Raw genomic sequence first — 19369 nt, forward strand, 5'->3', positions numbered from 1 at the left:
GGTAGCAGCATCAGGGAAGGAACTAAAACAGCTACACAACTTGATAAAAAAAAAAAAAGTGCTGGTTCTGTTCTGGGGATGGTTCTGGAACATCTGGAGGTGACTGCGAAAAAAAAGGGATTCTTCAGAAAATAGAGAAAATTATGGACAACTCTGCAGTCTCTTCATCAGACTGTTATACAACAACAAATCAGTCAGAGGTTTTTAAGACTTGCTTGTAACAAAGACCTATACAGGAGACCACAATTTCCACAACTTCCTCGACAATTATGAGTTACAATATTTAATATCCCTCAAATAGTATTTTTAAATTGAATTGTGATTAAATTTTAACTAAATTCTTTGTTACCCAAATTTGTTTTTTATTTGAATAATATTGGCTCAATACCCAATCTCATTAAGAAAAACATCAACAAAAATTTAGGCAGACACAAAAACAGGAAAGATATCACATAAAAATATTCACTTTCCAATAATATGGGTTATATAAATACATTGCGATTCATTTTCTTACTAATATGATATTATATGTTATTTATTATAATATCGGTTAATGTATTATTTTGTTCGTTCATTTTGTTTTTTTCAAATACTTGGTAAATTTGGATTATGTTGGAAATAAATAAACTACAAAATTATAATAAAAGTTAAATAATCAGACATAAATTGCAGCATCAAAAATGTAAATTTTTAAAACTATGGTTAAAATATTGAGTCAAAGAAAGATTCATTGCGATTTGTTTATGCTTTTATTGTGAAAGTATAATCACCCATTTTCCTTTTTGAGTCATCAGTTTCTGTGGGAGAGTAAAGTCAGAGCCGGATGACAGGAGGAAGCAGCCAATAGGAGCGAAGACCTAATTATTTATTCATGCTCAAGAGGCGGGGCTTCCGTACAGGCCGCATTGATCCCTGACAAGAAAGCGAAGCCTCTGCTTACTGCTTACAGGACACTTTCATTTTCCCATCAGTACCACTTTCAGAAACCATGAAGCAGACACTCACTTCTGCTCATTTTACAAACGTTTAAAAATATTTTTCAATTCATTTTGCTCTTCAGGTATAAATGGTTGGGACTCACTTAAAAGCAAGATCCACTTTACAGTTACTGTCATTTTAATTTATTTTTAAATTAACCCTCTTGGTTATCAAAATGTTCTTCCAGTGGTTTTAGCTTTTTACTTTATCATTACATAACACTAGTGAATTGATGTAAATTATAGTTTTTGTTGCCATTTGTATATTAGGAAAAAGTTAATTTGTATCATAGTTCTTATTTTATGTGCCTTTCAAAAATAAATAGTCTTTGTCCTATTGAAAATGCAGTTTTTAAATAGTTGTATAAAATTATTTTTAATAAATTTATTAAAAAGGTTACATTTTCTGAATGAATGAATATTTGAAGACTGGGAGACACGGGGAGAAAAAATATGCTTACATTTTCTATCACAAACCCTTTTTTGTTGCAACTGAGAGACACAGGTAGAACAGTCTATAAATAACATTACACATAAAATTAACCAAAATATCTTGCATATTTTGCTGCCAACTTTTCACCCATGCAGAGCACCAAAACCCAGGAAGCCCAGAAGGTCAAATACCTCCTTCTAGCCATCTAAACATCACCGCAAAAGTACTGAAACAAAAACATTAACAAAAAGCAGCAGCCTTGAACAGACATTAAAGAGTGAGCCACTCTTTACTCCAAAACGCTCACTGCAACGTACCAACTGCTCTTTCTGATCAGTCAAATTTGTGCTACTGCAGGACAGCTGTGCTCCTCTGTTGTTTGGTGAGCCCACAGTAAAAAACTCGCAGATGCAGCACTGGTCGTGTTTTGTCACTGGATCTTTATTGCAGCCGAGGTTCACTTTGTGTTTACAAAACCAGAACAGATTGCAAAGCGTCCATGTGGGAAGTGAGAGAGGCGGGAGATTCACCTGCTCGCCTCTCTAGTCATGCTAACGTCGGCTAAAGGTGCGGCCCGCAGCTTCACCCGGTTACATTCACAGTGTCGCTGACGTTTCCCGCCCCCCCCGAACCTAACCCTCCCCACCCCGCTGCAGGTCTGGGGTCTTCACAAGCGTCGCCAGAGAGGCCTCGTTACGCAGCAGCAGATTGTTTTCAACTCCCCTTTTTAACGGTTAAAAATAAATATTTTATTGTTTACAAGCTATTAAGTTTACAATTTTGTTCTTGTAAGGTACATTCAGGACAAAAACAAGGCAACCCATTAGAGTTAAACGCTAATGCAACACTGCACAGCTTTTTAACCTCGCAAAGCCCTGCCTCTCGACCTCCAGCGCTCCCCGCCTCTGATTGAACCCCTCCCGCCCCAAAATGCGTGAGTGACGAGTGAAGGTTTGGTGCAGCAGATAGGGCAGATGCAGAAAGAGAGAGAGATTTAAGTCAACAAGTGTGTTGAGAGTGAAGATGGTGAGATAAGGAAGGTAAAGCAGTTGTGCAAAAAAGCTGGCATGTCTACATTCTTGCTAAAGAGTTCTTAACAGCTTCAGTGATTTTTTTTTTATCTTTTAGACCTAAACTCGACTATTAAATGATACATTTAATGCTCCAACCCAGCAAAATTAACTTTGAAGCACCTTTACTGGATTATATGATCATTAAGACACGCCGCAAACCCTCGCAGAGCCCTCCCTTCTTTAAATACAAACGGTGTGCACAGTGAGGTCAGAGTCTGAGCCAGTCATTGCTTCGTGCTGCGGACCGTCTCGCTGCGGTGGAGCTGCGATGAAGGTGGTTGGTGGTGATGGTGATTTGGTTGAGGCGAAGCCTCGAAGTTGGACTGCCGCTGCAGCTGTGGCCTCTGAGCGGCTTTGGCCTCTCTCTTTGGAGTGTTGTTGAGGATGTCCAGGCTCCGGCGGCTGGAGGAGATGACGTCGGCGACAAACTTTGTGCATTCGGCGCAGATGTCGCGCAGCGTGCAGCCGTGAGCGTACAGGTGCGGGAACTCCTCCTCCACCGAGTGGCGGGACAGAGTCCGCAGGGATCTGCGAGCGGAAACGGAGGATGGGGGTGTCTTCACATCGTATATGAATCAGACATGTAGACAAATAACTACAACATTGTGTCTATAACTGGGATAACACACAAGCGCATCATGTTACAGTAGAACGGAACTGAAAGTCTAGTTTGTTTCGGTAATTCAATTCAAAAAGTGAAACGCAGTATCCAAACATACATATGGAAAGCTGAGTGGAAGGAAAACATCTGTAAGAAAAAGATGCACAAGGATAACTGCAGCCTGGAGAGAAATTGAAGGGTTTGGGGGGGATTAACGAGGCTTAGCCCACATTAGAGTGTTTATATTTTTTTGCTTAGTTCAGATGAAAGGTTTGGATCATTGAAACTGAAAAACTACGCAAATCTGACATTATCAGACTTTTGTGAGCGAGAACGTTTTACTCCTATAAAAGGGTTTTACTTTTTTTTTCTGGTTGTAAAAAAAATAAAATGTAAACAAAATTCTCCAAAACTTAATAATGCATCAAAATAAAGTGGGATTGCTTATTACCAGTAGTTTAGCCAATACTGCGATAACGACATGTAGTCCACTTTGCAACTTATTTTTGGAGAATATTGTACATCGTGACAAAAAGAGCATAAAAATCTTTTTTTCTATGTTCTGGTAGTAAGCAGCTCAAAATAGTTGACACATTTATGTATGTTTACACTTTTGGCAGGATTGTTAGCCATTTCAATTTAAGGAAAAAGTGTTGCAATAATATGCAGTCTGACTGTCTCAGTCCAAATAGTTCCCTTTGCAACTTATAGTTTTGGAAGATTACGTAGATTTTGTGTTCCTTTCCACCAAAAAGGGTGTAAAAGCAGAGTAAAAACAGACAATAAAAAAAAAGGCTTTATATCTATGATCTCAAGTGGATGAAATGCTTGGATGAATGGAAAGCACATCAAATTTTGAAGTGAACTAAAGCATAAAAACGATGCTTCAGCGGTGAGCCAGGAAAATCAGCCACTGTGGAGAAGACTGAGCCGTCTGACTGAAAGAACAACAATCTCAGTCGTAAAATGAAAAACCTCCCTGACAGGAGAGAAACGCGACACCACACCAGCTCCGGCTTCACACCGACTGGCTGCCTTCAAGGCGGGAGGATCGTAGTGACAGCTGGGTAATTATTACATAATGGCTGCTTAGAGGCCGTGTAGGAGGCGCTGCACTGATTACACAACAAAGGAAGGAGGGAGTGAGTTAGTGGAGGTGACTGGATAGAGGAGGCCAGCTTCTAGTACTTACATGGGGAAAAGTTAGTAAATTGTCACTAATGGGATAAAAAGTGGGATAAAGAGGAACTTTAAACATTAAGGAATGTAAACTACAAATAAAACGATAAATACAGGGAAACAACAGTTAAATATTACTTGGTTTTACAATTAATTTATGTCCAGAGTCAGGCCGTCTTCATTCCCAATGTGAGTTAAAAAAAAAAAAAAAGCTCAGCTGTCTTGTTGCCTGAGTTTCCGTTGAACATTTAACGTTAAGTTAGCTGAATTCAGAGTGTAATCCACCACACACAACACTGTGCATATATCAGGAGATATCCTTCAGTTTGTTATCCTGCATTGAGCTTAGTTGGACTTTCTGTTTTGTGTGGATTTTGTTGTTTTTCTTCTTTAAATATATATTTTTTTTCCTAGTCAGGCTTTCTTATATTATTTTAAAGCGGTCTGGTTCAACAGCTCTCTGACCTTCCTGATGGTTTTTCTTTGGACTTTGGATGCTTCTTACTCTTTTTCATTCTTGTCAAGAGATAACCTAACGCATAAGAGAACATTTTCTTAATCTGAAGCCAGGTTTACACTGTGCGATTATCAGCTGCCTTAGATCAAATCTTCCGTCGTGAAAGGAAATCTGTGGTTGTGAGGTGAATCTGCGGTCGGCACACAGACAGAACTTAGTGCTCCAATTAGCAAAGATAACCTGAGAGAGAAATCCAGCAGCGCCAGAGACGTTCGGAGAAAGTTGTGCAGTGTGACTGCAGGCTGGTTTTTATCCCTTGTTGCCCTGCCTGAGTGCTGGCAGCTGACCTTTCTCCCTCTTCTCAACATCTGAATTGAACTGGAAGGACTTAAGCCTCATAGCTTGGTGTCCATTTCTTAGTTGGAATAATATATGTTGCATTTTAGTGACACATCTTCCAGTTGTGCAGCGTTATGCTACCGAGCCTGGACAGTGTAACGTGTTTGAGTCCTGCAGGATTTTAAAAACACACAAACTGTTCTCGCTTCCTTAGTTCGCTCTATAAAGGAACACTTCAGACACCGTTTGAGAGACAGAAAATAGTATTTTAACGCCATTGGCTGCTTTCTAAATTATTACTAGCTCAAAATTTGTCCAAAATTAGATGGTGTATATCTCAGGTACTGAGTTAGAGCTTCACTGTTGTTGTTGTTTTTAAATTCACTACAAATGTCTTCTCTAGACACTGGAAAACAATGCAACCCGGTTCAATCCACTCTAATGGTCAAGTTCAAACCCGATGGACAACATGGTTAAAATATATAAACTAATTCCTGTTTCTTAAAAGTTCTTCAGATGGACTTCATCTCTAGGTAGTTTCAGGCCTGGTGTTTTGTCAAATCTTTCACTTTTTCCACAATTTTGGAAACTGAGCATCAAATAAATCACCAATCAAAACCACCTTCAAACATTGCAAGAAACGTTTAATTAATGTTCTAAAGATGCCAGGAACAGTAACTTCTCCTCTTTATTAAGATAAGTCAACAAAGAGTATTTGCTTAATCAAATGCTAGCAGCGTCAGAGTGTCGCCCTCAGTGAAAAACACAACGAAATACTGCTGAAAAAAACCAATAAACCAGAGGCTGCAGTCTAAAAAAATACTCCTACTAGTCTTTATTTTCTGTCTTTCATAATTGTTGAGATTTGGTTAAAAAATTAAATAAAAAATGTCATACATTTCCATAAAATCACCTAATAAAGCTGAGATGTGTGAGGCTCGCGTTGGTTCCCACCAGTGATTTGTATGAATGTGCTCCAGTAAACATGTTCATAAGTGGCAGGGTTCTGGAGAACGGTGAGATTTTACGATGTTGTTTTCACCTGCCGAACCTGAACCCAACACAGCTTCCCTTGTCGCCACTACAAGGTGTTTTGTCCGGTAGTGAATGGCTGCCGCAAATGAAAGACTCTTAAAGTTGCAGCGTTTCCCCTCTGCTGGGTTTGACGGCTATAAAACGCACATATTTGTCCTACCGTGGAGGAGGGACTGGAAATGTACACTTCTCTTTACTTTCTTTTAGCTTAAATGTTGAGTTGACCCAATTCTGTTGGCAACAGCCTGCTCTTAGCAGACAGATTGATTGTGTCACTATCACCTTTTCTCTGGGACAAACATAGAGGTATCGAGTTACTTAGACTTTTTAAATTGCTCAATAAAAGCAAAGACTCACTTGTAGACTTGGCTTTTGTGTTCATGGCCTTTTGGGGTGCTGTGAAATCCCACCGTGTACACAGGAATATGAGCCATCTTCTTGGAGGGAATCTTCATCTGAATTCAAGAAACGCGAACAACATCCAGTCAGAAAAAGCAGAAAGTTGGAGGAAAAGAAACAGTCGTGTGACATTAAGAGATGTTCATTAAAATAACAACTGACTCATACAATTTATTCGTAAAATAGGTCAGTATTATTTTACTCTCATTGCACAGCAACAAAGCACTGAACACACGTACAAACAGATGCAGACATTTTTAATTAACGGTGAGAGTGACATGAACACAGACGAGCCACAGCACCGCACGGACCACAAACAACAAAGCACAACAAATCCAAACCTACACAGCACAGAACCACACATCCAACACTGGCCGGCACTGAGGCGACAAACGAAAAAACAAAAACAAACAAAAAGAGCAACAAAAAAAAAAAAACAAGAAAAGAAAAGAAATTTGACGTCAACAGCGGATTAAACCAGTGCTAAAAACTAAAATACCTTTATTAACCCGTTTCTGCTGCAGCCTTTCTCACACTCCTTAACACTTTTCATGAACCATTTTTAAACTGACTTGCAAAGTAAACAACTAATAAACATAATCAAAAGATTAACAGGAGATAAACTTGTTCTACTGAGGCTGTAAGCTTTTGAATTTGCACATGTTTAAAATTTTAAAATTACATGTTCTTCTGTCATTGTGACGTTGCTGAGTAGAAATAATAGAGGTGGATAAATGTGGTTCTTTAAATCGCCTTCATTTCTGATTCACATTTTTCTCACAAAATGAAGATCATGGAGACACCCGACTTGTTTCAACTTGAAAAATGTGCTCTGCATTATAAACTCCGCATAAACCAACTAATATTCAAGCCATATAAACAGAGTAGGGATGCACCTACATGATCATTTAGGCCAGTGTTGATGTCCTATATTAACATTACCAGCTGTGGCTGATAACCAATATTATACATATTCCCCTTCCTTTTTAACACGAGGAAGAAAAAAAAATGACCAGACTGCTGACTCAGCTTCTCTGCTTCAGTTAAACACCAAACAATCCGGCTCTGGATCAGAGTCACATGACCAAACAAATGCCGCGTGATACACTTCCCCTCTCTCCTGAAACACATATACTAATGGCAACAAGATGGAAATAAACATCAGTCATTAATACTGGGCCAGTTTTAAGTATGGGGCCAAACGACTGACATAGGTCAATTAGACGGCAAATGCTAATTAATCTGAGAGAATAATACACAAACATTGTTTGCTTCAAGCAATGAAAATCAACTTGCTGTATTTTTATGAGTGTAACTATTAAAACAAATATATAAAACTATTTAAAACATAGAGAGACACAAGCTAGTATTTGGGAATAAAAGAAATATTATATGTCTAAAGTTACCTTTGCACTACAAGAGCCACACACTGACCTGCAAGAGGAACAAAAACAAATGAGTGTTACTACAATTCAAATCTTAAATAGTTTCTAATTCCTGTGCTTCACACTCCAGTCGTTTGATATCAAGCTGCAGAAATTATTGCATGAAAACAAGTTTGATTGCCTTATCATTTATCTTCGTTTATCTATCAAACCTTTAAAGAGTGAAAAACATAACAGTGGCTAATGTTTTGGAGAAATTCGGTCTTTCCGTGTTTCGTGTGAAGCTTAAGCACGGGATCAATGTTTAAAGATAAAATGAATAAGAATAAATATTCCAAGAAACGCTCAGAAGGTCCAGTCAAAACTTTTCTCGGCTACCTTTTGCACAGTAAGCACGTAGATGGCCACGAGAAGAGAGGGAATCTCACTCTGCAGCAGCAGCAAACCTGAGGAATCAGACGCAGTAAATACCGACGGCATTCACTGCAAACACAGCAGAGGAGACGAGGAAACCAGAGCTGCTACCTTTCCTCGCTTCAGGTTGCTGTACAACTCCTTGCTCTGAAGATATTTCTCCATTTCTGCCTTGACGAGTACTCGACGCACGTTGATGATCTCGTCCAGCGTAAGGGCCAGACTCTCAACGGGGTGGCTGAACTCCTCCTGAGGAAAAACGGAGGATAAACACACGAACGTACGAGTTCAACGATAAATATATTCAGAAGGCGTAATAAAGAGGATATTCTAAACCTGTAAAGTTATTGTTCACGTTGCAGAACGTGCATCAGCATTCCTGCGGCACTAGTTGCTTTCATGAACAGCATCTCAGTAGGACATCCTGATCCTTACTTTATACAGATGATGAGGCTCTGCTAAGAGTCTGCAGCCGTTTGGGAAGTGGCCAAGAAGAGAGTCAGCTCAAGTCAGAGGTCATGGATCTATACCAGAAAAATCTGGATTCTTCCTCCAGATTGGGGTTAATCTCCTGCCTCAAGGGAAGGTTCGAGCATCTTGGCGTCTTCTTTAAGAGTGATGGTACGACGGAGAGATCGGAGCGTTTCTTAGACCGATTATGTTGAAAAACAGAAGCCAAAGCTCCGGATTTAAACGTCCACCAAAATATTAGAAGACCAAGATCAAGACTGAGGATATAATTTAACATCCTCTATGTAGAGAGAGATGTCAGATTAGAGCCACTGGGTTAGTTAGGGTCACTTGAACCTGTAATTATATTGCTCTTTGGTTGTCTTCCATTAGAGGAAGTGATCCAAAACGTGGGTCAGTCCTAGTAGATCTACTCTGGTCTTGGAACTCACTGGGATGTCCAAATAAAAACAAAAAAAAAACGTCACTGGGTTTTAACCAGTTCCTTGACGTTAACGTTTCCTGTTTTGCTGTGAATGTTCAGTAAAGTTTGTGTGCTGTTGCCAGACTCGGCCAGGACTCTCTTGTGAAAGAGATTTTTTTATGTCAGTGGGATTTTGCTGGTGAAATAACATTTAATAGTAATAATAATAATAAAAAAAAACAAATGGGAAGGGGAATGTTTTTGAATTAGGTCCTGATCCGTTACTGCCACAGTGTGTGTGTGTGTGTGTGTGTGTGTGTGTGTGGATCAGATTGGATTGATAGACGGATGGATTAGAGGTTTTAACCATTTCATCTGAGCTTTATCTTCTCACTTATTCGGAAAAAAATGGAGGTCTGAAAGACACAATGCTGAATCTAACTCTTCACGGTGTTCTCTCTTCACCATCTTTTTTTATCTCACCATCCACTGGTCTCCGCTTCTGGAGTCCGTTGTCGTCTCGAGGCCCTCCGTGGCCTCGTCGACCGAACTCAGAGACAGGCGAGCGGGAGACGGCGGCGCCCAGCCGTAGACGGGGAAGGAAGCTGGGCGTGGAGAAACGGATTCAAAGTCAGCGAGAAGGAAACGATGAATAAAATACAGAGAGGTGGAGGGGTTGTGCAGCTGAGACTGCATGAGGAAGGCACATGTACCGGCCTAACTACTCCATGAATTACCCATCAGCCTCTGTCGTTCGGCGCCATCTCAGATCTCAGCCGCCGTACACCGTTCGGCGAACTCCTCTAAAGCCGTCGTGTATTATTAATCTGATTTCAGGAGAGAGATTTGGCCCGTGCTGCTTCGTCTGCGGGGCGGGCGGCCGTCACACGGCTCAAACTGGGTGCCTCTCTGCTGCTGCAGACGGAGGCCATCGATTTGGCTCAAACAGGCCGAGAAGACGGCTGAGACAGGCCAGCAAACATCATCCGTACATACAATTTGGATCAACTGCTGACGACAGATGCAGCTTACAGGCTTACATCCCTACACAGCCCCCAGCTTAAGCATAGGGGCCCCCCTGCTGGCAGGGCTGAGTACTACACGATGAACCTCTGCGGATTGCTGTGCGGAAAGCTGGGAGAGGACCCGGATCGTTTTTCAGACGGCGAGGCTGTTAGTGCACAAATTGTTGCCATCGAGCCGAACCTTCGCTGCTGAAGCCCCATCGCCCAGTCTGACTTTATCAGCACATCTTTTTTTTTTTTTTTTATCCAATTACAATCCATCAAACGTCTGTTAGCATCCGCAGGGCTGATCTGATCCCCGTCAGTGGCTGCTGTTCCAGCGTGGAGAGAAAAGGCTCTTATTTCAGCGAAGCAGCAGTAATTTAATAACTTTTTGTGCTTGAAGCAGAGAACGGAGGCAGCAGCGACGTAATGTCTTCGAAAATCACCAAATTATTCCGAATTGTGTCCAGCCCAAGTCAGAAATGGAGGAAATAAAGTGTGACGTTTGTAGTAAAAACAGTGGGTTTGCTGCTGGGCTGGTTACCTAACAAATATATAGTTCCAGCACAGAATAAGAGCTTAAATTTCACTGTTTGGGATAAGGAGTTACAGAGCTGCCCCTCCCCCACGTGTTTCTGAACACTGCCAGGTAATTGGTTGAAATATGACTGCTACATGGAAGGTCATGCTGAACATTAATTCTCCGGTTTTTAGAACCACTGGAAAGTTTGTCGAATGAACGCCACATGGCGTTTACCGCCACCACACTCTTATTTTTTTTTCCAGGCTTTCCAACATATTTTGAAGTCTTCAGCTGCTTTGGTTTAAAGTTTTTGCACAGTGTTGCTCTAATATGTTCATCTTAAGTTCTTAATTTTGCATATGCAACCTAAAGAAAACATGGTTTTTTTCTGAGTGTGACAAATTTCCCCTTTTTCCATTAACCTCAAAGTCAAAATCTGAGGACAGAGTCACTAGTCGGTGCTGATGAAAATGATCCAAAATGACTTTCCATATTGCCACAGTTTTCCCTCGCTAGCCTATAAATATATTTAAGTAAATAAATAAGTGTGCCTGTGCATTTATAGTTTAGTATTTCTTTCTGTGTACTCTGGTAGCCAAGCAACAACCCTTCATTTCATTAGGAAGAAAAATATGGGTGTTTAGAAAAACTCAGTCATGTCATAGAAGATAACGGAGCGCCACCTCTCCCTCTTACTGATGTACTGCAGCTTTAAAATCCTATACTTGTCAAGCTAACAACTGCATGTCAGTCAAGCTGTTGTTAACCAACTAATATAAACCTATTGTTTTCCCAGTGATGCTTTACAGTGTGCAGAATTGAAAAAAATGGTTATTCGAGTAAGTTTACTTGAACATTTCTTTAACTGGTGTTTATTCTATACCTAAAATAACTTTCTGTTCTGTCCAAACTTTAATTGCTGTGCTTTTGTAAAGCCGGCAGGTAAAAACAGGGAAACAATTTAAGCCTCTGTTTGGCTTCAGCCAACATATCTTTACTGAAGTCAATTGAACTGAAAAAAAAAAAAAACAACAACAAAAAAACCTAAATTTCATAAATCTCAGATTAATTCTTAAGCAGATTTTTGGAAATTTGTCCATCTTTTGTCTTATTTTTCATGTCTCACTGCATCCAGTGATGTCATGTTTTTATTTCCCTTTGCAGAACGAAGATGCATCACGAACACCTGGATTTGCTTTCTGATGCTTTGTCTCCCTCTAAAGGAGGAGAATTGAAACTGCTGCTGAGAGCAAACAGCTGGGTTTCCCAATCTTCCTTTCAGCCAAATTAAAGGGGCCGCAACACTCCAACAAGCTTCAGATGCGAGTCAAGATGCAGATGGGCAGGAGAGTTTAATGGCTGCACATCTCTGAATTGGCTGTGATTGAGACACAAAAAGATTTGAGTTTCTAACTAGTCCTGCTATCTCGCAAAAGTATTCACACTGCTGAGACGGTTTCACTTTTTCCCCACATTACGACAAAACCTTCAGAAATATTATTGGGAATGTTATGTTGTAGATCAACACAATGTGGCTCATATTAGTAGAAAAAAAAAAAAATCCTAATGCAGTTTTAAAACATTTTACCAATAAAAGTCTAAAAAGCTTTGTTGTTTAAAATCTCCTCAGCCACAAACCGTTCATTGATCTAAAGATATTTGGTGAGTGAAAATCCATCAGACCTCGGTGATAAGGAGGCGCTCCGGCACCAGTCAGCGTTCTGGACCGCGGCCTCACGTCCTGCAGTCTGACCGTCTCGCCCAGCTGGGCTGACTCCGACAGCGAGGGAAGCATGTCCCCGCGGAGGAAGGCCAGGTCCTGCTCCGAAAACGATCGGTCTCTTTTCAGCGGCGCCGGAGAGCTCTCAGTCCTCCTCATGTCCCCGCTGTCCGGGGACTCCTCTTCCTGCCAGGGTTCAACGAAAGATGGATATTATTACACACAGTGTTGGAATAGCATGAAAAAAAATAACAAAATTATACATTTATTTATCTATGCTACAATGTAGCATATTTTTTAAAATCAAAATTCTACATCTCAGGTTACTGACCTCCATCTAACTTATTTTTACATTGTAACTATAAATGTTTAGTGTGAATTTATCTCTGGTTAAACTTAAATTCTCTTTCAAGTGAAAGATGTACAATAGATGCTGAACAAACACTGCAAAATAGATCTAGGTTTGGGGGATCAACAGGACTAGCACATAGTTTAGGTAATGGATGTGCAAAGTTTAGCATGTTTTCTTCAGTCATGTCTGAGAAAAATGGAACTTTTGAGCTAAAAGTGCCAACACATTTAAGCCAATCTGCTAGGTTTTTAACAATAAGACAGTGTCTAAAAAATCAATATATGATTGCAAAAAAACAAAACAAAAAAACCCCCAAAAAACACAGTAAATCAGTAGAATTACTGCCTACAGATTTAATTAAATGTTTTTCTTTATCACCTGATATTTTATTCAAGTTATTACAAAAATCTGCTAATATCTCATAGGTCTGTGTTCAGACATTTTGTGCTGCAATACTGTTGAAAACTATAAAAGGTAATTATTTAAGTTCTTAGTTGTAGTTTTTATTAATTGAAAGACACATGAGGGTATATATTTATCTTTTTTTAAGCACTGAAGCAATTTGAACGCAATCCCAAGTGACTAACAACCAGTTAAATCAGCAGTCCCCGAACCTTTGCCTCTAATAATAATAATAATAAATATACATTCAAATTCATATCCTGCTTTTTAAAACAAACAATGACAATTCCATGCAATTTGTCTTCATTAAATTGCAAATTTCAAAAACAAAATATGAAGCAGACTTTCTAAAAAAAAATTGATCAAGTATCCAAGGTAGTTTTCCAACATTTACAACACGTTATTACATATGTCAAAAAAAAGAAGAAAACAAGCATTAAGACCTTTCAGATGGAAGAAATATCTTTAGTCTGGATGTTGTGGGTGTTTGTGCGATCCTAAATTTTACAGGTTTGATATTTTACAAATAACTAAATCTGCATAAAAATGTTTCTCTTTGTCCAAAATAATAATAAAAAAAAGGATTCACCTCTCCGCAGAGAAGAAACTAAACCCACCAGTGCAAGGAACAAGAGTGAGAGAAACACAGAATCAAAACGAGCGACTGCCGATGGGTCTTTTCCCACCTCAGAGATGCTCATCTCCTCCATCTCCGCCAGCGTCGGGGCCTTGAGCAGGATGCGAGGCCGCAGCGACGGCCGGGGCTCCGACACAGACAGATCGATGCATGACGTAGATTTGACATTGCAAGGACACGTCTGAGCCAGACAGGGCAGCGAGCCGAATGCTGAGAGAAGAGAAGCAGACGCAGCATTAGGGGGGAGCCAGGAGCTCTCAGATGGTGAAGGCAGGGGGAAGCTCAGACGTGCTTCGTGTGCAACTCCGGCATCTGGAGCTCATTATCGCAATCATTCGGCGACATCAGAGTGACTGTAGATGCTGCATTTTTAATAAGTGGGTCACAGAAATCTAATGCATTTCTCATTTTCATTTCATCTAAAACATTAATGCCAACCTGGGCATTACTCTGTCCATCTGTAACTGACATCTGGGGTAGGCACTCATTTTGCTTTTCTTTCATTACAAAAAACAAAAGAAGGAAGTAATAAAACTGAAGCGTCTTCTGTTCTGTTTACTAAAACAAAACATGACCAGTGTTACTGATGCTTTCTTAATAATATGCAAACTTTGTTCAACTTTATTTCATCTTTTCTACTCAGGTTTCTCCTGGCCCACACAGGTCACCTCAATAAGACGAAATGTTCTCATTCGAAGATGGAACCGCTTAAAAGAAGCAGTCAAAAACAGACGTAATGTGATGCAAAAAAAAATAAAATTTCTGTTTGTTGGTGAGAGCTTTTATATGGTGATGAATATATATAATGTGAAATATAAAGTGCAACAGTACATTTAGTATGAATGTTGCTAAGATAAAGAAATTAAGTCCAAGAAATCAACAGAAAACGTAGATTTTATGAACTGGTTGCTTTTTGTTGAACCGATTAGCTTCATAGTTTCTAAATGGTTGCATATTTGTTTCTTACTTCTTTACTTCTTAGTGAAGGCTGAAGGAACAGTCACATTTGCTGAATTAAAGGCTAGTTATTATTATTTTATTTTATTGTGAAATTAACATAATCAGAAGGTCAGGATTGTTTTCTTCGTCACAGAGGCAGTGGAGCTCAGGAGTGTCTGCGATTAATTGATTGAAATATTATTTTCTCTGCTGTGCGTAACTAATAAGGCCTTTATAAGAATCGGATCGTTTTACTTTATGTTTTTTAAGACTTGGCAGCTTTAAAGTGCATCTGTCCTGTTATTTATGTTCTTTCTCCCACAAAAAGGACAAACTAGCCGACCTTCATCTGGAAATAGCTGATCAGTATTTGTAAAATTTGACACCATGTATCAGCAAAGTGTCTGCAACTATAAACAGAAAGGCATTATCATATCAGTGTTCAGGTCTACCTTATGATTCTACTTAAAATGACTCAAAAAGACAGAAAACAGTGATGGAAAGGCATGTCAAAACTTATAAGAGAATAAATTTAAAATACAACCAATTAAATCTGTCATAATCTAAGTTACATGTAGGAAGGCTTCAATTGGAGCCAATAGAAGTTGTTTTTAGTTGCATTTAATCTGATGGCCAGGAGGAGGTGACACATTATTAGAAATGTGCGTAAAAGTCTATGGAAAATTAAATTCAGGTTTAAATCACTTCACTTTATCTACAATTCAAAATGAACGTCTTCTTCTCAAAGCACTTTATCAACATACAGAGCGACGATCAATTCAGATCAATACATGCACAGTTCAGATCCAGTACAATTCAAACCTAATGATTGATCACCTCAGCGGCTGCCCATGTGATCATAATAACGGGTTTACTGTTTGTGGACACGTGTGGCTGTAAAATGGTGAACATCACCAGAATGATGCCTTTTAAATTAGCTTAGAGGATTAAAAACTCGTTTCAGGCAGCAGAAGGAGGCGCCTCCTCTGGGGTGCCATTCATGCAAAACTGTCACTGAACCTCAGTAAACATTTTCCTGTAGAGTTCACCATTTTAATTAAAATTCAGCAACTTTCAGCTCCCGTTCTGGTGCTCTTCTTTAGGGAGACAAACATCAACCTGAACTTCTAAATGTGGCTGCAGAATTAATGTCTCTGGGTTGCAGAATCCAAAAGACGTTTGTCAATTTAAATCATGTCAGGAACAGAATCTCCTTTTTAAAGAGTAGATTTTGTACCTTTTTAGACCAAAACACCAAACCTGAGACACAGTCATTTATTTTTTTTTTCTTCAGATATTTTTACTACCTTTTTCCTTTAAGCTCTTTTATCATACTTTGTCTCTCTCCTCTTGGTGTGATGCATTAACGGATTATGCCGTTTAATGCCTCGAAACTGGAATCAACATTTTGTACGATACTTCAGAGGGTGAAAACATAAAAGTTTGGCTCTTACGCCTGGCGGTGTGCGGCACCACAGGCCTGAGCTTCCTCTCCTGCTTGATCTCTGCCAGAATCCGGTCATGAAGCGAAGGCTCCCGCGGAGGAGGAGGAGGAAGGCTGCGCTCTGAGACCTAAGCAGAAGAAAATATTTCACCACATCTGCTCATTCAAAAAAAAACAACAAAAAAACCCCACTAGAAACCAAGATTTTCCACCAGACAAAGTTGTCCTATTTATACAAAAAGCAACGGTAAAGTTTTCACACCCCTAAAACTTTTCCAGATTCTCTCTTGTTACAACCACAAACCGTCTAGTTTCTAGAGCAAATATCGCAGTGCACTTGAAGTAAGACAAAACTTACTTAAAAATAAACTTCTAAAGGAGTAAGAACTTTTTTCAAGTGAACAATTTCTTAAAATTGATGAAAACTTACTAGTTTCACTGGCAGATTATTTCACTTATAACAAGAAAATCTTAGAACATGTTAGACTTGAGATTGGATCAGAGGTTCGTCTATAGAAAACAGAATCTATCTGCCAAATCTTCAGCTAAGAGAGTAAAAAGCAACAAACTTCAGCTGTAGATTTGTAAATAGGAAGAGACATGTCCGCAAAAGACCTGCAACTTCAAGCAGCAGCTTCTTCTAAGTACAGATTGCAAAACATTTTTGAAGAGTTAAAGTTTTTTTTTTTTTATCTGCATCATTTACTTTCAGCTCTACTTTGTGTTTACGAAACAAAACCCCAATAAAATACGTAGACGTTTGTTGTAATAGGTTGTAATTGATCCTGCAAATGGATCCACTTACAGGTTTAAGAGGAGGTCTGGATCTGATGAAGTCCAGGATCAGCTCATGGGCGCTTCTCTTCACTCTGGTAGGAATATCACCGTCCACCTTTACAAGGCAGGAAACACAACGTCAACTTAGGGAACGCTAAAAACAACAACAGCAACAAAAAAAATCATACAGTCACCCACTATTACATCACAACAACATCTAATTGCAACAAAAAAATGTTATGTTGAAGCTTCAATAATTGACTTTTAGGCCTCTGACAGCTTTAAAGACACCAGGCTCTTTAAAGCACACATGAGCAGCATTAGCTGTGATTTGTAGCTTCACACAACGCGACTCTGTGTTGATGTACAAACACCATAAAACAGTAACAGCTGAACACCGCTTTCAGCATTGAAGCAATTATATATATATAAAAATAAAAAAAACCCTCCAATGCGGCCAGAACAACAGAAGGCGGGAGGGTTTCATTAATATTTGTGTCGCTGAGCTGAATAATGCATCTAGCCGTGGAGAAGGCCTCCAGGCTAACTCCACCACACCATCACCGTTTGCTCTCTGGGTCTGAGTTCAGCGTCTTCCTGCCTCACCTGAAGCTCTGCCAGCTGGTGATGAAAACATCTCCCAGCAATTGTCTTTAAAATTTTTATTTTATTTATTTTTTTCTTTTGTGGATAACATTGTTGGGGATGATTTGAAGCCCAAATCAGCTAACTGCGCTAAGTTAGCTGCTGTAAAACTGTGTAAGCTGAAGGTTGATCTAGGTGTTCAGTATCTATAGCAAACAAACTGAACTCAACATGTCTAAGTTGATGAACTCCGGCTGTTTTTAGCCTGTTTGTATCAGTTTTAGTTGCTACAAGGCTAGAAAGTTGGATCTTTGATTTTTGTTTTACCGTTAATTTCTGTCCTCTGTGCTTCTTGGATTGAATTTTTATGCGAGATTTCTAACAATTATCTCCTCTTAGCTGATGTTTTAGCTTCTGTACTGATATCACATTGTGGACTTCATGGGAATCTCTGCTAAAGACGCTGAAGAGCCGCACTAAAGCTGAATGAGGCCCTAATCAGAATGAATTCCAGTTCACATGTTTTATAATATCCAAGCAATAAATTATAGATAATTGAATTTGTTTTTTTTGTCGTTGATGCTTTATTCTTTCTTTTCCATTTCTTTTCTTTTGCTTTTGTCTTTTTTTCTTTTCTCCCTTTTGTTAGACTAGATTCTTTGCTCTTCTTTTTTCCTTTTCACTCTCATCCTGCCCTGGTTTGATCTGGCAGACATGTCTGGTGTGCAGCGCATGAAGAAGATTAGGTAAAAAGTCAGAGGTAAGAGAAAAGCTCAGTTTCAGAGAGCTGCAGAAAACATATCTATATGCCACCTAGTAGGTTGAAGTGTATTCCAGGAAAAGGTTTTCGTGTCCTCACAACATGAGGTGTTTACTAAACACTTCCGAGGCTTCCTCTGGGACTGATGCTTCTGTTGGATGAGGCTAAGATTGAGCGTTTTTATAACAAACACTTCTGGTGAACCTTCTTCACATTTCCAATTTAGAAGTTACATTCGTTATTTAGCTTTTAGACATGAACCAAAAACTAAAATGTCTCTTTATTTTGCATCTTTATTCCCCCAGCAGCTCTTCTGTAGTTCCAGTAAAAAGTTTGAACTCTTCCCCCTCGATCGCAGCGCTAGCTGAAGCCGTCGACTCTCACCATGACTTTGCGAAGCTGGAACTTGCGAGCTCGGATGTCCTGCATCAGCATCTCGAAGGGCGTCAGGCTGAACTCGGTGGGCAGCGGGTTGAACGGCTGCTCCTGGACCTTCTTCAGCTTCACCCCCTGCCTCAGCTCCTTCATCAGCTGCACCCACAGACGAGCCTGGTGGTGTGGGAAACAACAGAAACGCATCTGGTTCTGTCAGCGTGACGGCTCCGCCCGCACCCGCTCAGACACACAGCGCTGCCGTTGTCCTTTCTGTGAACTCTGTCGCCTCGTCTTACCCAGTCTCTGTGCTTCAGCGCGTCCAGCTCGGCCGTGGATTGGTCCTCCAGAGCTTCTTTGGAGGAAATCTTCTTCAGCATCTGAGCGGCACAAAACAAATGTCAAACATTTATACCGCTCGTGTTTCTGGATCCCTTCTAGAAATCACTTAAAAGCGATTCAGAGTTGGTGGAAAGACTCGAAAAGTGCTGTTCAGAGGTCCAGTCTGGCTGAGCCTGAGATTCTTTGCAACAGCGAATGAGTAAAGATTTTTGTCTGTGGATTTTTGCAAAGCCGGTAGAGACGAACACAAAAGGTGCTTCTATCACTTGAGATCCTGTGAAAGGTAATTTAAAGTTAGTGGCTGCATAACAGCACAATGGGGAAAAGTTCACAGGGAATGAAT

General features: G+C 39.8%; 1 protein-coding gene across 1 annotated transcript; it reads right to left on the bottom strand.

The window, feature by feature from the left end:
• Positions 1-1456: 1456 nt before the first annotated feature.
• spire2 (spire-type actin nucleation factor 2) lies at positions 1457-19095 on the bottom strand. The gene is made up of 12 exons (XM_015022581.1): positions 18984-19095; positions 18697-18861; positions 16996-17082; positions 16201-16318; positions 13857-14017; positions 12380-12602; positions 9650-9771; positions 8404-8541; positions 8257-8324; positions 7900-7927; positions 6452-6549; positions 1457-3011 (listed from the first exon to the last, which is right to left on the bottom strand). The coding sequence occupies exons 1-12, from the start codon at positions 19062-19064 to the stop codon at positions 2708-2710; spliced, it is 1593 nt and encodes a 530-aa protein (XP_014878067.1). The 5' UTR covers positions 19065-19095; the 3' UTR covers positions 1457-2707.
• Positions 19096-19369: the final 274 nt, after the last annotated feature.

This window comes from Poecilia latipinna, unplaced genomic scaffold, assembly GCF_001443285.1.
Source record: "Poecilia latipinna isolate Pla-1442-1.1 unplaced genomic scaffold, P_latipinna-1.0 Scaffold3052, whole genome shotgun sequence".
NCBI classification, from domain to species: Eukaryota; Metazoa; Chordata; class Actinopteri; order Cyprinodontiformes; family Poeciliidae; genus Poecilia; species Poecilia latipinna.

What these genes read in the sequence shown, in the direction of transcription:
- spire2 (XM_015022581.1), bottom strand. Translation starts at nt 19,064, where the DNA reads ATGCTGAAGAAGATTTCCTCCAAAGAAGCTCTGGAGGACCAATCCACG. An exon ending in TCCAGCTTCGCAAAGTCATG is followed by an intron (nt 17,083 to 18,696) that starts GTGAGAGTCGAC and finishes TGCCTTGTAAAG; the next exon opens with GTGGACGGTGATATTCCTAC. An exon ending in AGGAGATGAGCATCTCTGAG is followed by an intron (nt 12,603 to 13,856) that starts GTGGGAAAAGAC and finishes GAACCCTGGCAG; the next exon opens with GAAGAGGAGTCCCCGGACAG.